Below are 16,335 nucleotides of genomic sequence, written 5' to 3' on the forward strand. Positions count from 1 at the left end.
AGCGCAGGCTTAGTAGTTGTGGCGCATGGGCTTAGTTGCTCCGCGGCATGTGGGATCTTCCCAGACCAGGGCTTGAACCCGTATCCCCTGCACTGGTAGGTGGATTCTTAACCACTGTGCCACCAGGGAAGCCCTGTTTTCTTTTGTAGCACCTTATTTTCCTTAATAGCACTTGTCATAATTTGCAATTATTTTATCCCCAGTTTCCACCCAGCTCCTTAATTAGACTGTAAGTTCCGTGAAGGCATTTTCCTGTTCATTTCTCTGTTTTATGTCTAGTGCTTTCACGGTGCCTGGCATATAGTAAGCATTAAATAAATACTTATATTGCTTGTCCAAAGTCATTTAGCCAGGAAGGACTTAAACCAAGTCAACCTGGGTTTATCTTCTGCCTTGCAGATAATAGATGCCCAATAAATGCTTGTTGAATGAATAATGGAGAAGGAAAGACATGGGGCTCTTTCCCCCACCCTCTTGCCTTTGTTTTTTCATCCTCTTCCTGAACCCCAGAAAAATGGCAGGTATGCATGATTAGAATTGGAATCTGAATCCCACTGCAGCTTGCAGGCCTGGACACCAGTGCAGACAGATCCAAGGAAGCTGGCAGTGCCAGTCCAGTGCTGCCTTCCAGTGGTTGTGAAATGTTTTCTTCTCAGGAACAACAAGACACCCTTGAGGCGGAGCCACCAGTTCACTTTGTTTCTTTCTGTATGCTGACCCTGGGGAAGAAAGTGATTAGAAATCCAGGGGAGAGGTGGTTCTGGTAGGGCTTAAGGAATTCTGTCATGCCTTCGGACTTGGAAGCCCTCGCTTCTGTCCTGCCAACCTCCACCCTCCTACTTGTTTCCTAATCTTTAGTTGCCTGGCCGTAAATTACCAAAACTAGGAGCATGAGAAAAAAAAAATTATTTTTTTAAATCGAAGTATAGTTGATGTATAATAGTTTATAAATTACAGGTGTACAATATAGTGATTCACATTTTTTTTTAATGACATGTCACTTTAAATTATTTATTTATTTATTTATTTATTTTTGGCTGTGTTGGGTCTTCTTTTCTGTGCGTGGGCTTTCTCTAGTTGCGGCGAGCGGGGGCCACTCTTCATCGCGGTGCACGGGCCTCTCACCATCGCGGCCTCTCTTGCTGCGTAGCACAAGCTCCAGACGCGCAGGCTCAGTAGTTGTGGCTCACGGGCCCAGTTGCTCAGCGGCATGTGGGATCTTCCCAGACCAGGGCTCGAACCCGTGTCCCTTGCATTGGCAGGCAGATTCTCAACCACTGCGCCACCAGGGAAGCCCGGATTCACATTTTTTAAACGTTATACTCCATTTATAGTTATTACAAAATATTTGCTCTATTCCCTGTGTTGTATAATATATCCTTGTAGCTTGTTTGTACCTCTTAATCCCCTACCCCTATCTTGCTCCTGCCCCCAAGAAAAAAATTCTTAAAGGTATTATGGTGACTGAATTGTACAGAGAAAACTGAGAGGGAACCTTGGAGATGATAAATCTATTTTACATCCAGTCTCACTCAGAGTAAAAGCCAAAGTCCATGCAATGGCTTCAGGGCCCTACCTCTTAGACCTCATCTACTGTTCTTTCCCTCATTCATTCGGCTGCAGGCATACTGGCCTTGCTGCCAAAGACCTCAGGCATGCTCATGCCTCAGGGCCTTTGCATAAGATGTTACCTCTGCTTGGAAAGTTCTCGCCACAGATCGATAAGGCTTATACTATCCTTTAGGGCTTTGCTTAGACTTCACCTTCTACCCTTTCTGCCCTTGGCATTCCTTATTTCCTTTTCCTGCTTTATTTTTTTCTATAATTAACACACAACATGTCTGACATAGCTGTATATTTTGCTTTTTATTTATTTATTGTCTGTTTTCCCCCACTAGAATGTAAGTTTCATAAGCGCAGGGATTTGAGGCTCTTTTATTCACTGTTGTATCTTTAGAACCCAAGGTGACTGGCTCATGGTAATCACTCAATAAATCTTTGTGAATAAATGAATGAACTCTTGTCTCTCACCTCCAGAGAGGGAAAAGCAAAATAATTCAATTGCAGGTGAACTTCCTAGTGACACTGGGATTGGGTGAATCTGGGTATTATTCCATCTTCTTCATCAGCATTTAAAAAATGAATTTTCCTTTCTTTTTTTTTTAAAATTAATTAATTTATTTATTTTTGGCTGCGTTGGGTCTTTGTTTCTGCGTGCGGGCTTTCTCTAGTTGCGGTGAGTGGGGGCTACTCTTCCTTGTGGTGTGCCGGCTTCTCATTGTGGTGGCTTCCCTTGTTGCGAAGCACGGACTCTAGGCACGTGGGCTTCAGCAGTTGTGGCACGCAGGCTCAGTAGTTGTGGTTTGCAGACTCTAGAGCTCAGGCTCAGTAGTTGTGGTGCACGGGCTTATTTGCTTCACCGCATGTGGGATCTTCCTGGTCCAGGGCTCGAACCCATGTCCCTTGTATTGGCAGGCAGATTCTTAACCACTGCGCCACCAGGGAAGTCCAATTTTCCTTTCTTGATATAGGCTGAAGAAAAGTTTTCACAGTAGGATATGATTTTCTTTCTTTCTTTCTTTTTTTTTTTTTGCGGTACGCGGGCCTCTCACTGTTGTGGCCTCTCCTGTTGTGGAGCACAGGCTCCGGACGCGCAGGCCCAGCAGCCATGGCTCACGGGCCCTGCCGCTCTGCGGCATGTGGGATCCTCCCGGATCGGGGCACGAACCGGTGTCCCCTACATCGGCAGGCGGACTCTCAACCACTGTGCCACCAGGGAAGCCCTGATTTTCTCTTTTAATTGTAATTGTTTTTATTTTTAAAACATTCACATGGTTCAAAATTCAAAAGGTAAGAAAGGGTATGCAGTGAAAACACTCCTCACCTACCACAGTTACCCAGCTTCCTTCCTTAAAGACAATCAATGTTACCAATTTTTAATGTATCTTACCAGTTATCCAGTGCATGTATAAGAAAATATGTGGTGTGTGCTTTTCTAGCCAGTGAGTTGTGAAAAGTAGAGCATAAGCATAAGAATTTTACATCAGGAGTGATTTCTGAAAGGAGTCAGCAAGCAAAGAGGTTTTGAAACCCCTTCTCCAGAGGAATTTTGTCCTGTGCAAAAATGACTTCTGGAAGGGGCCTGAGATTTAAAAATTTTGTTGGTTCAGGGCTTCCCTGGTGGCGAAGCCAATGCAGGGGACACCGGTTCGAGCCCTGGGCCGGGAAGATCCCACATGCTGTGGAGCAACTAAGCCCGTGCACCACAAATACTGAGCCTGCGTTCTAGAGCCCGCGAGCCACAACTACTGAGCCCACGTGCCACAATTACTGAAGCCTGCATGCCTAGAGCCCGTGCTCCACAACGAGAAGCCACCGCAATGAGAAGCCCGCACACTGCAACGAAGAGTAGCCCCCACTCGCCACAACTAGAGAAAGCCCGTGTGCAGCAACGAAGACCCAATGCAGCCAGAAATAAATAAATAAATTTATTAAAAAAAATTTTTTTTTGTTGTTGGTTTAGATGGAAGCAAAGATGGGAGTTGTAGGGTCTAAGATGGCTAAGGATGGAGGGTTTGTCATCGTTGGGCCAACTGGTAGAAAAGGTTTGGGGGCGCATGGAGTGGAACCTCATGTCTTGAGGCATTATCTTTCCCTTGATTCCAGAGCAGCTCTCGTCCCTCTGCCCTAAGGAGTGCCCTCACATCGTCTTTCAGGCCATCTCGGGGCCTCTGGCTGCAGCCACTGCTTCCATCCTCACCAATCCCATGGATGTCATCCGAACCCGAGTACAGGTAAGACCAGTCTTCTCCCCTACCCTCCTCCCAGATAAACCATTAGAAGTGTGATCTTCAGGCCCTCCAGTTATTTCCTGACCTCTTTGTGTCATGGTCCTCTAGTCTAGCCAGCCTTCTCCTGGTCATCCAAGCCTCTTCCTTGTGGTTATGCTTACCATCTACAGAAACCAGCTGAGCACTTTGAATCACCTAGAATGTTTCTGTCATCCTGTCTGCTACCTTGCATGCCTCTACTCCTTTCCTTGCCCATGCCTCTAGGAATTCTTACTGCTTTCTTCTAGGCTTTCATCATAATAGCATAGCCTATCAACCACCTTTTCCTTACCTTGTAGCTTTGTGGTTATTAGAAATATGATTTTAGTTAATTTCGTAAGTCTGTCTGGCTTCTCCACTTGGCTATGTGCTCTCTACAGTGAAAATGACTGTCCTTGAACAGGTTTCACAGATTGTTCTGTGTGGACTCAGCACAACACAGACAAAGCCCTGGGTGGTGTTGTCCAGAAATTATAGTCCCTGTCTTTAGTCAGCTTAATGACAATTTCACAGCCCCGAGTCCAAGGAAATAGAATCTGAATGATGATGTATAATATGCACATGGTAGGTTTTGCTATATAAAGCTTTAGGTGGAGGGACTTCCCTGGTGGTCCAGTGGGTAAGACTCCGCGTTTCCAATGCAAGGGGCCTGGGTTCGATCCTTGGTCGGGGAATTAGACCCCGCATGCATGCTGCAACTAAGAAGCCCGCATGCCACAACTAAGAAGCCCGCATGCCGCAACTAAGACCCAGTGTAGCCAAAATTAAAAAATAAATAATAATAAAATTTAAAAATAAATAATAATAAAAGAAAATAAATAATCATAAAATAAATTAATAAATATTTTTTAAAAAGCTTCAGGTGGAGAGAATGGGGGAATTTTTATTATTATTTATTTATTATTTTTTTTTGCGGTACACGGGCCTCTCACTGTTGTGGCCTCTCCCGTTGTGGAGCACAGGCTCCGGACGCGCAGGCTCAGCGGCCATGGCTCACGGGCCTAGCTGCTCCGCGGCATGTGGGATCTTCCCAGACCGGGGCACGAACCCGTGTCCCCTGCATCGGCAGGTGGACTCTCAACCACTGCGCCACCAGGGAAGCCCAGAATGGGGGAATTTTAATATCTGATTTGGGTAACTTAAGAGGACAGCTGTCCAGGAGAGTGGGGTCATTGAGTTACAGTGAGAAGGAGAGGGAAGGAAAATAACCTTAGCAGATGGAGGTGAAGTCAGCTTCCCTGATACCAGAATGTTGGGATGGAGGTGGCTGGTAAATCTAGGTATAGTTGACTCTTGAACAACATGGAGTTTAGGAGCACTGACACTCTGCATAGTTGAAAATTCGAGTATAACTTGGCCCTCTGAATCTGTGGTTCACCATCCACAGATCGCATAGTACTGTAGTGTTTTGGGTTTTTTTAAGTATAAATAAAAATGAATTTTTACTTAAATCGTTTTGGTATAGATTATAGTCAAAGATATTTAAATACTTTGTGGGTAATATAAGCAGGCAGTTCAATTTTAAATTCAGTTTTTTATGTATGACTCTGCTACCTGTGTACAATTTTGATTTATTTCCAGAGAAGTAAAATAATCTCTTTAAAAATTTAATGTTAGCATAAGCATGGAATTCTTAAATTAGCCAAGTGTGTACTTTAGAGAAACAGGAATATATCTTGACATGTTTAGAGAGATATGCAATCCATAAAGGTTAAATAGCAATGGTAGGGCTTCCCTGGTGGCGCAGTGGTTGAGAGTCCGCCTGCCGATGCAGGGGACACGGGTTCGTGCCCCGGTCTGGGAGGATCCCACATGCCGCGGAGCGGCTAGGCCCGTGAGCCATGGCCGCTGAGCCTGCGCGTCCGGAGCCTGTGCTCCGCAACGGGAGAGGCCACAACAGTGAGAGGCCCGCGTACCACAAAAAAAAAAAAAAAAGAATCTAAATAGCAATGGTAAAGTCTTCCCGGTTATTATATTTATTTTATTTATTTATTTAAAAAATTTTTATTAGTACTGTAGTGTTACTTGTTACTACTGAAAAAATAAAATACTGCATATAAGTGGACCCATGCAGCTCAAACCCGAGTTGTTCGAGGGTCAGCTGTGTATTGGTCCCTAGGAAAGAATGCACCCCCTCCAAGACCCACATGTTTGAAAATGAGTGGCATCTGATTGGTTTGCAAATAATAAAGTATATAGGTTCCATCCTTATTCTCTCCTGAGCCTTGTTCTGGGTGTTCCATGAGGAGATTCAAGGGAAAGGACAGGTCCTTACTTTCAGGAGTTCCCAGGCTGGAAGAGACAGCACATATGAGGACCAGGGCCATAGCTAAAAAAGCCCTTGACGTGGCTGTGGATAAGTGGAGGATTAGGGGAGCACAGTTGGTCAGAGGATGAAGGGAAAGGGGGAATGTGGAGGAGGGCGCTAAAGGAGGCAGAGAGGAATGGGGAGACGTTCTTAGTCAGAGATGGGACAACCTTGTGAATAGAGGGAAGTATAACAAGGAGTGTGTCTGTCCTGCATTGGCTGAAGGTATGAAGGGGGTAATCTCTAAAAGTCCAATTTGGTGGCAGGTATGGGGGTGGGGGGGAAGAAGAGGGCAAGACTATTAAGAAAAAAGAAAAGATTCCAGTATGATAGGGAAGACAGATCACAGGGTGTGTGGCAGATGACAGGGTTGGAGGGGGAGGACTCTAGCCATGGGGCTTCAGAGGGATTGAGATGATCAGAATCAAAGTCACTGGTAGAGAGAGCTGAGACAGGCTGGGACCTGGTCCCCTTTGCTGCAGTGCTGCAGGGCTTGCACATGGACACACCTCTCCTCGAGCAGCAGAATACAAAGAAACTATATGGGACTAAAAACAACTGTGTGCATGCCCAGTTGGGGCAAATTCTGGACCCAAAAGATACAAAGAAACCAAAAAACCCAAATGCCACTTTTGAAGTGGGGGGAGCAAAAGCAGGGTACTGTGCATGCTCCCTGCACACACCACCACCTAAGGGGCTGCAAAATACCTAAGCCACCCCTCTGGCCTGACTCCTGGACCCACCCTTACCCTCACCCCATATAAGAAACAAGCTTACCCCCCTTTGGGGAGTGAGCAAGCAAAGGAAGCTGTTGTTTGTTCTTGCTCCCCTCTTGTGCAGCAGGGGCCCCAGTAAAGCCTTGCCTGAATTTCTTGTCTGGCCTCTAGTCAATTTCTATTGCTTCGGGAAGGCCAAGAACCCTGGCCCATAACAGCTGCAGAGGCCCTTAGAGGTGATTTAATCCAGCCTCCCTGAGATCAGAGAGAAGCACCTGGTCCAAAGACTCATCACTATGTAGTTTATCTAATGATATTAATTACAACTAACATTTATTGAATACTTACTGTCTGCCAGGCACTGTTCTCAGCATTTACAAGTATTCTTTTGTTTACTTCGTAGAACAGCCACACAGGGTAGGTATTATCAATACTATTTTATATTTGAGGAAACTGGGGTGCAAAGTGTTAAGTAAAGTACCTGAGATTATGCTGTTAGTAAATTGAGGAGCAGAATTCATACCAGGCAGTCTGGCACCAGAGCCCATACTCAGTCACTGTGCTGAACTGTCCTACAGAAGCAGAGTCCAGCCCTCTGACTCCCAGGTCTAATTCTTTCCACTTTAGCCTAAGGCAGAGGGAGATTGGGTAGAGGGGCTTTGACTGCAGACCGTCGTCCTCCAATGCGTTGACTTTTCCAGGTTGAGGGCAAGAACTCCATCATCCTGACCTTCCGACAGCTGATGGCAGAAGAGGGGCCTTGGGGCCTCATGAAAGGCCTCTCCGCCAGAATCATCTCAGCCACGCCCTCAACCATTGTCATTGTGGTGGGCTACGAGAGCCTCAAGAAACTCAGCCTCCGACCTGAGCTGGTGGACTCAAGACACTGGTAACCAGTGATGGGGAGAGAAGCCTGCTGTTTCCCACACTACTCTGGGTCGGGGGCAGAGAGGAGAGGGTAGCACCCTCTTCAGGTGCCCCACCACATACCGAGTCCGGCCCTGGGTCAGGGACAGAGACTTTGAACTGCTCTTGCTGAAGAGGCTCCACGCCTGGATCCCCTGCTCTCATTATTTTTTAATTTTCTTGCCAAACTGGGCTCACTCATTCAGTACAGGTACTGTCCTGCCCTAAGGAAATCCACTCTCCCTGCCAATCCCACTCCATCCATCCCCTGCCAACCCTTCTCTGCCTTCCCCCTCCATCTGTGTCCCTGAGATCCTGAGAAGAGCTGCACATAGAACTTGCTTACTACCACTGGTTCTTCCTCTTGGGCTTTCAGCCCAGATTCCAAGCAGTTGCCATCAGCCCTTTCCTGCTTCATCTCTTAGGCTTGCTTATTTTTATTTTGGGACTGAGCTGCCCACCAGACTACTCTGCTTTTCCCTGCCACAGGGGGCAAGGTTCCAGGCACTTTTGCACAGGGAGTGGGAGCAGCAAAAACCTCTGGTTCTCCAGAGCACTCATCCTCTCTTTGGAGAGTTATTAGGGTGGGGAGAAATGTTGATACTTTGTTTTGTGTGTGTATTTTTCTGTGAACCAGGCTACTGTCTTAGTCCTGCTAAAGCACCAATCCTGCATTCAGAGCCCACCCCTTCCTCAGACAGGTGGAAAAATATCATGTAGCTTTTCCCTCAATCCCAGTTAATCTATCCCTCCCAGTCCCTTCAGTCCCAGCAGCCCCAGGATATATAAGCTGTTTTTTTCCTCCTGGCCCAGATGACTACAGTGGTGGGCGCAGCTCTAAATAGATCAGACTGTCTGGGACACACTGGACTTGGAACACTACCCTGAAAAGTCTGGTTGAGAGAGTAGTTGGTTTGGAAAGTGACAGGAGGATATGTGTGCCCTAGCGCATCTCCCTCGACCAGCTGAGCCAAACATAGGAGAGGGCAGTGGAGGTTCTCAGCCCCAGGCAGTCATGACACACATATATACCCCAATCACTTGGACTCACAGAAACAGATGTTGTCTCACAATGGGAATCTCTGAGATGTGGAACTGTTTGTGTTTTTCTTCTCTTTGATCTGAGGAGTCATCCCAGTCATGGTACCCTCTGGAGGGATGCTTGGAGGTGGGTAAAGGGCAGGTCAGGAACTCACCCAATACCAGGACCACTGCATTTACCAGCCTGATACTGCCGAGATGATCTGTTGAAGCTCTCAGGAGCTAGATGATGAGTGCTCCCTACCCGCCTCATCCTTCCCCCACAACACACACCTCCTCTACCAAGCTTGTGTTGCAGGTGAGGAGAGGTGCAGTAAATGGAATGAGAAGAAGGCATATCAAACCCTGCACTTTTACTTGAGACATCTGGCTTGGATGACCCTTCAAACTTTCTTATTGGTCCCACCCCTTGGTAGAGGCCATGGTGCCAGTTTGAAAGGTGCTAGCTACCTGAAGCCTTGATATTTCTTATGGCTGCCCCACATTCTATCCCCCAGGCAAGATCAGAATCTGAATTCTGTACCTTCACTACCACCACTGCCCATCTTGGGCTCTATCTTTGAGGGTTATTTTCTCTTTCACTTATTTTTATTTTTGTCTGTCCCTTCTTGTACTTTGTCAAGAGTCCTCCAATTTCTATTCACAAATGGTCATACAAAGGGTTGGGCCCACAGAGCATTCTGAATCTTCCTGCCTCAGTCACTCCTTTACCCTAAGAACCACCAACATAATAGAAGCCAGGGGTCCCTCCTTTCTCTTTAAACTCATCCTAGTGAGACCTTTGGAGATTGGTTTTCTCAGCTCCACACCTTCCCCTCCCTAGAGTCTTGTCTTCAGTCCTTCCCCACCATTGCAAAGTGGGTAAAGTATCACGGACAGGAGGTAGTCTCCTGCTTCTCATGTCTTAGGTTGTTTCCATCCCAGACTCCTCCAGACTCTTTCTTCTGTTTTATTTTCTTGTACAGTATATCAGTCTTTCACCTGTTTCCTCTTTCTCTCTCTGTCACACACACAGTTTTAAAGGATGATGGGCATTTACTAAAAGGGACCCCTAGCCCCTACTTTCCCATCTAATATTTTCGGGACTGGGATTGGGTTTGGTTAAAATGGCTTGGTGGGGGTGGGATAGTGGGCTTCCATCTTCCCAGGACCATGGATCTGGACCAATTGGAATTTTTGATATATTGGTCTGTAGCCAAAATTGGAAGAAACTTTCGGGAGACTGGGCAAGACGGGAAACCTGACGGGAGTATTTAAGGACAGGGGAATAAAGTGCAGATGCAGTTAACATTTGATAAAGTGGACTCGTGAATATTAACAGCGAACATTCACTGTTGCACTGTATGAAGTCTCCGAAGTGTAATTAAACGTTTTTATTGAGTCCTTAAGCTTTGCGCTTATTTTGCCCGCTTGCCGAGAAAGTATGATACGTAAGTGTATCGTTGTTGTATTAACGTGTGTAACCCTCCGCCTACGGCAGTTTCCCCTCCGCGCGGCTCGGTGATAGACATTCGCTGCTTCCAATCGGAGGCGCGCAGTGCCGGGAGCGACCAATCGGGGGCTTCGGTGGGCGGAGCGGCCGGGCCAGTTAGCTTTGGCGGTTCTATTTCAACATGGCCGAAGCGAGCGGCGTCAACGTAGGCAGCGGCTGTGAGGAAAAAGGGCCTGAGGAATTGTCTCAGCAATCTGCGCGCCCCGGCACTACTATCTCGAGGGTGAAGCTTTTTGACACCATGGTGGACACTTTCATCCAGAAGTTGGTCGCTGCTGGGAGGTAAGGTGGAGGAAGTGAGGCTGAGTGCCAATCTCGCAATAGGTTGAGGGGTGAGAGGCAAATAGTGGGTTTGTCCCGCCAGAGTCTAAACCCCGCGAGACCAGGACGGCCCCAGGGGAACCAGCCCAGTCACGTGGGTCTGGGGTTCTGGGTTATTGACTGGCAGTCTTATTCTAGCCTCAATTCCTAAGCCTCCGGAAGTCACGTGATGTTTACTAATACAGGTAATGTGGAGCACATTTAGGACAAGTAGGTACTTCTTCCAGTAAGCCTAGTTTTTTTTTTTTTTTAAATAATGGATGCACTTATAAATTTATTTATTTTATTTATTTTTGGCTGCGTTGGGTCTTAGTTGCTGCCTGCGGGCTTTCTCTAGTTGCCACGAGAACGGGCTGCTCTTCATTGTGGTGCGCAGGCTTCTCATTGTGGTGGCTTCTCCTGTTGCGGAGCAGGGGCTCTAGGCGCACGGGCTTCAGAAGTTGCAGCATGTAGGCTCAGTAGTTGTGGCTCGCAGTCTCTAGAGCGCAGGCCCAGTAGTAGTGGCACAGGGGCTTAGTTGCTCCGTGGCATGTGGGATCTTCCTGGACCAGGGCTTGAACCCGTGTCCCCTGCATTGGCAGGCAGATTCTTAACCACTGCACAATCAGTGAAGCCCCCGGTAAGCCTAGTTTTGATTATAGGTGGTTGAGAGGAAAGACACAGGCTTTGGAGTTAGATTTAGGGTTCAAGTCATGGCCCAGCTTAAAGTGAGCGAGACTTAACTGCTCTGTGCCTCCGTTCCTCATAAATGAAATGGGAACAATAGTACTTTTCTCATAGGGTCGGTCTTTCTGAGGTTTAAATGAGTAAAAACTCGGAAGGCTCTTAGAACAGTGCCGGCAACGTAGAAAGCATTAGACTACTAGCTGTTGTTATGGAAATAGTAATAACCTTCTTCACTGGGTGGTTGTGAGGACTAAATGTATTACCATAGAAAGAAACACTTCCTCTCTTGATTTCTACTTTATATGAACAGTATTCTAACAATGTTGTTGACCTGAATTGTTGGACACTGAGGCCAGAGGAGAAATTCAGGCAAGGCTTTATTGAGACTCATGCTGCTGCATGAGGGAGTGAAAACAAGTTACAGGTGTCCTTGCTCGTTTTTCTGAGGGGGAGTGAGCTGGTCCCTTAAATGGGATGAGGGTAGGGGTGGATCCATTGGTCCGCTGGAGAGGTGGCTTAGGTGGTCTGCCCACCCCCTCAGTGGTGCTGTGTGCAGGGATCATGGGCAGTACCCTGCTTTTGCTCCTGACACCTCTAAAGTGACAGTTGGCTTTTTGGTCTTTTTGTATCTTGATCAGAATTTGCACCAACTGTGCATGTATGTAGTTATTTTTAGTCCCTTATAGTTACTTTGTATTCTGTTGTTTGAGGAGACATATGCCTAGGTGCAAGCACTGCAGCAAAGCGTTCCAGGTCCCAGCCTGTCACAACAGTATTGGACACTTTAAAGGAAGAGTTTTGTCCATGATCCCCTACCCCAGAACATTAATGCTGAAACACTGTTATCAGAACTTTAAGGGGTTTGACCACAGCCTGTTTTCCATCCACCCTCTATGTCCCCACTACCCCTGTTCTTTAACATCATCAAGACTCTCATCTGCTCCCTATTTCCTTCCCTCCTGGTTTTAGGACTTTACCTTTCCTACAAAAACCTTATGATACATCTCTTCACTCACTGATTCACTCAGCAAATATTTGAATGACTATTCTGTGTCAGGTGCTGGGGATGTGATAAAGCAGACAAGGCCCCGGTCTTACATTCAGTGGGTAGAGACATGAAGTAAACAAAATAATCACAGAATTTGGTAAGATAATGAACGAGCAACTTGAGGGAAAGGAAAACACTAGATAGGATAGTTAGGAGATTCCAGTCTGAGGAAGTGACATTGATATGAAACAAAGAATAAGAGGGAACCAGCTTTTCAAAGAACTAGAGAAAAAGCTTATAGGAAGGAAGGACAGCTTGTGCAAAGGTCCTGAAATGGTCAGGGCGTTCTAGGAACTGGCAGAGTGAGAGTGAAATCAGAGGAGGCCGCACAGGCAGGTGACAGCCTTATCAAGCAGGGCCTAGTTTCCACAGTAATAAATTTGATAAAATAATTTGTAATCATTTTTATGGACAATTCATGACACACCATCATTTTATGTCCAGGCAAGATCTCTCCATTGATTGATTGATTGGCTTTCCCTTACTCATTCTTACCCTCCTCTCTCTTCCCCACAGGCCCTGCTTTCTGTTGGCTGTATGTCCTCCATTTATTCATGTATTCATGTACAAATGTTTTTTGGACATCTCCAGTGTCTCAGGCTCTGTTTTAGGAGCTGGAGATACAGCAGTGATCAAGATAGGAAGGTCCCTGCTCTTGTGGAATAGACTTTCTTGTGCCATAAAGAAAAATAAATCAGCGTGAAGGAACAGAGAGCAATGGGGAAGGGGTCTGGGTTAGTGTGAGTGCAGGGAGGTGACATTTGAATAAGTTTGCATCCTTGTGTGTTGTTTTGTTTGTGTATTTTTTTTTAATTTGTTTATTTATTTATTTTTGGCTGCGTTGGGCCTTTGTCGCTGCGTGAGGGCTTTCTGTAGTTGAGGTGAGCGGGGGGCTACTCTTCCTTGTGGTGCGTGGGCTTCTCACTGTTGCGGAGCACGGGCTCTAGGTGTGCATGCTTCAGTAGTTGTTTGTGGCCCATGGGCTCTAGAGTGCAGGCTCAGTAGTTCTGACGCACGGGCTCAGTTGCTCCGTGGCATGTGGGATCCTCCCGGACCACGGCTCCAACCCACGTCCCCTGCGTTGGCAGGCGGATTCTTAACCACTGCGCCACCAGGGAAGTACCCTGTCTGTGTATGTTTTAAATTTATATGAATGATAGTTGTGCTGCATATGTCTTTTCACTTAATAGATTTTTTTTTTAAAGATCTAACCATATACTATAAAGGCATATGGTTCAGAGCTCTCAGTGCTGCTTGTCATTTCATGATATGCATCCAGCACTTACCCATTCCCTATCATGGCACCTGGTTGCTTCCAGCTCCCTCCTCCACAAATTATGCCAGGGTACATCCCCTCACAGACTAGTGCTAGAATTTCTCTGAGGTATATAATGGATTGGAATCACGGGATCCAAGGGTTTATATCTACCTATGTTTTGTCAGATTGCTTTCCAGAAAAGCTGTTCCTTTCTCCTGTGTCCTCACCATCACTGGGTATCTACCATTCTAATATTTGCTATTCTGAAGGTGTGAAAGGGATATTTCATTATTATTTTAATTTGCACGTTTCTAATTCCTCTTAGGTGTGGGCAATTCCTTATATACCTCATTAGTCATTTGGTTTCCTTTTCTGTGAACTGCCTACTTATTTTCTGTAGTTTTTTTTTGGGGGGACCTACTTTTTTTTTAATTGGGTTTTTTATCTTGATGATTTGCTGGAGTTCCCGGTATAGTCTAGATATCAATCCTTTGTCTGTTTCAGACGAAGAGGAAATAGCTATCTCTATTAGATGTTAACTTTGATGTCCTTTGAGTAACAGAAATCCTTAATTAAATAAAAAATTACACAGATTTTAGTTGCTTACACTTTACCCCAGGAAGATGAAGCAGAAAGAGAAATGTAGTCATCCCAGGGGACCTTCTCCCAAGCAGTATGGATACTCATGACTCTTCTCAGCCTTTGCACTAACTCTGCATCCTTCAAACAGTCATAATAAATTGCTAAGTATTGCCTAATCAATTTGTATTTTAAAACTCTTAATTTTCATGTAATTCATGTTTTTCATTTTATGGCTTGTGCTTTCGAGGTCTTGTTTACAGAGGCTATGCCCACGCCCAGGTCACAAAGATAATCTCCAGTGTTTTCTTCTATTGGCTATTTTATCATTTTACTCTCTACTCTAAATTTGTGATCTGTCTGGATTCAGGTGTAAAGTGGTAGTCTCAGTCAGTCTTATTCTTTTTGTTTTCCCAATCATTGTCAACTAAACCGTTCGTTCGTCCCCATTGCTTTAGGGAGCCCCTTTTATCATATGGCAAGTCCCTCCGCCTGTTGTGTCCCTGGGTCTCTCTTCTGTCCCAGATCTATTCACCTGTCTTTGTGCCAGTGCGTATAGGTTCTTAATACCAAACCTTTGTAGGAAACCTTAAGTCTGGTACAGCAAGTCCCTCTTCTCTCTTCACTTTAAAATTGACCCATCTATTTGAGAACCTTGATTTTTTCCTTGTAAACTTTAGAATGAATTTTTCTGGATCCTCAAAACATTCAGCTGCAATTTTTGGTATGTATTTTTGGCAAATTAAGGAAGTCCCTGTCTCATTCTAGTTTTCTGAGAGTTATTAAAAAGATCATGATTCGGTGTTGAACTTATCAGATGTTTTCTTCCCCAGTTAAGAAGATTGTATAATTTTTCTTTAGTTCATTAACGTTGAAACTATCTTTGCATTCTTGGAATAAATCTACTTAATTATGATGCATTTAAAAATACAGTTGGATTTAGTTAGATCAGTGTTTGTATGCTATAAGTGAAATGGGCCTATGGTTTCTTTTTCTTTCACTGTCCTTATCAGCTTATAGAACCAAAGATATATTAGCCACATATATCCCTCTTCAGGAACGATTTATATAAAATTAGGATTATCTAGTCCTCAAAAGTTTGGAAGAGCTCATTTACGCCTAGAACTTTCTGGGGTTGTTGAGGACTGCCAGTATTATGTTAAAGAGCAGTGATGCAGTGGGCACCTTTGTTTTGTCCTCAAAGTGTCCCCATAGTGTTTGTTGCAGATTTTTGGTGTTTCTGTTTCTTTAATGGCTACAAGTCTGTTTAGATGTTATTTCTTCTTGTGACAGATTTGCCATTTTACAGGTTGCCCCCAGAAATGTGTCTCTTTCACCTGTTATATTTTATTAACTTGTAACTGTTTGAACTGTTTTAAATTATTAATTTAATTTTCATTATTTCCCTTTTTTCCATTATATGCTGTTTATTTTGGACTTTATGTAGCCAGTTCTATCTTATTAATCTTTTTAAAGAATCAGCCTTTTTTAAAAAAAAATTTCTGTTTTGAGGTTACTGTTGGTCTCTTTGTCTTTGTATCTATCCTTATTATTTATTATTTATTAATTTTTTTGCGGTACGCGGGCCTCTCACTGCCGTGGCCTCTCCCGTTGCGGAGCGCAGGCTCCGGACGCGCAGGCTCAGCGGCCATGGCTCACGGGCCCCCATGGCTCACGGGCCCAGCCGCTCCGCGGCATGTGGGATCTTCCCGGACCGGGGCACAAACCCGTGTCTCCTGCATTGGCAGGCAGACTCTCAACCACTGCGCCACCAGGGAAGCCCTAATTTTATGTACTTTGTAATTTTATTTACCATTTCCTCTTTAACCCAATGATTATTTAGTAGTATGTCATTTGGTTTCCAGACATGTAATTTTTTAAAAGTTTTCCTTTTGTTGCAATTTCTAATTTTATAGCATTATGGTGAAATAACACAGTTTGTGTGATGCTGATTTTGGGGGAATTTTTGACACTGGCTCTATATGGCTAAGTCTGTGGGCAGTTTTTGTCAGTGTTCCATGCACACTTGAAAAGAGTGCAGTTTCTGTTTCTTGGGTGTAAAATTCTATACTTATTTATTAGTTTGAGCTTTTAAATTTTATTTATTTATTTATTTTTAATTTTTTTTGCGGTACGCAGGCTTCTCACTGTTGTGGCCTCTCCCGTTGCG

The 16,335-nt window shown here is 45.0% G+C and overlaps 1 protein-coding gene across 9 annotated transcripts in view; it reads left to right on the plus strand.

The window, feature by feature from the left end:
• The window catches only part of SLC25A44 (solute carrier family 25 member 44), a 46,576-nt gene that overhangs the window by 11,648 nt on the left and 18,593 nt on the right, over positions 1 to 16,335 (plus strand). For 7 of the 9 annotated variants that reach the window (XM_055084286.1, XM_055084290.1, XM_055084292.1 and 4 more), the window contains 2 exons: positions 3,667 to 3,794; positions 7,556 to 7,743. In XM_055084286.1, coding sequence (XP_054940261.1) covers positions 3,667 to 3,794; positions 7,556 to 7,743 — 316 coding nt within the window. Of the gene's footprint in view, positions 1 to 3,666; positions 3,795 to 7,555; positions 7,744 to 10,386; positions 10,576 to 16,335 lie in introns of those variants that run through there. The other 2 variants (XM_007110372.3, XM_007110371.4) reach the window with 2 other exon arrangements.

This window comes from Physeter macrocephalus, chromosome 4 (assembly GCF_002837175.3).
Source record: "Physeter macrocephalus isolate SW-GA chromosome 4, ASM283717v5, whole genome shotgun sequence".
Lineage (NCBI taxonomy): Eukaryota > Metazoa > Chordata > Mammalia > Artiodactyla > Physeteridae > Physeter > Physeter macrocephalus.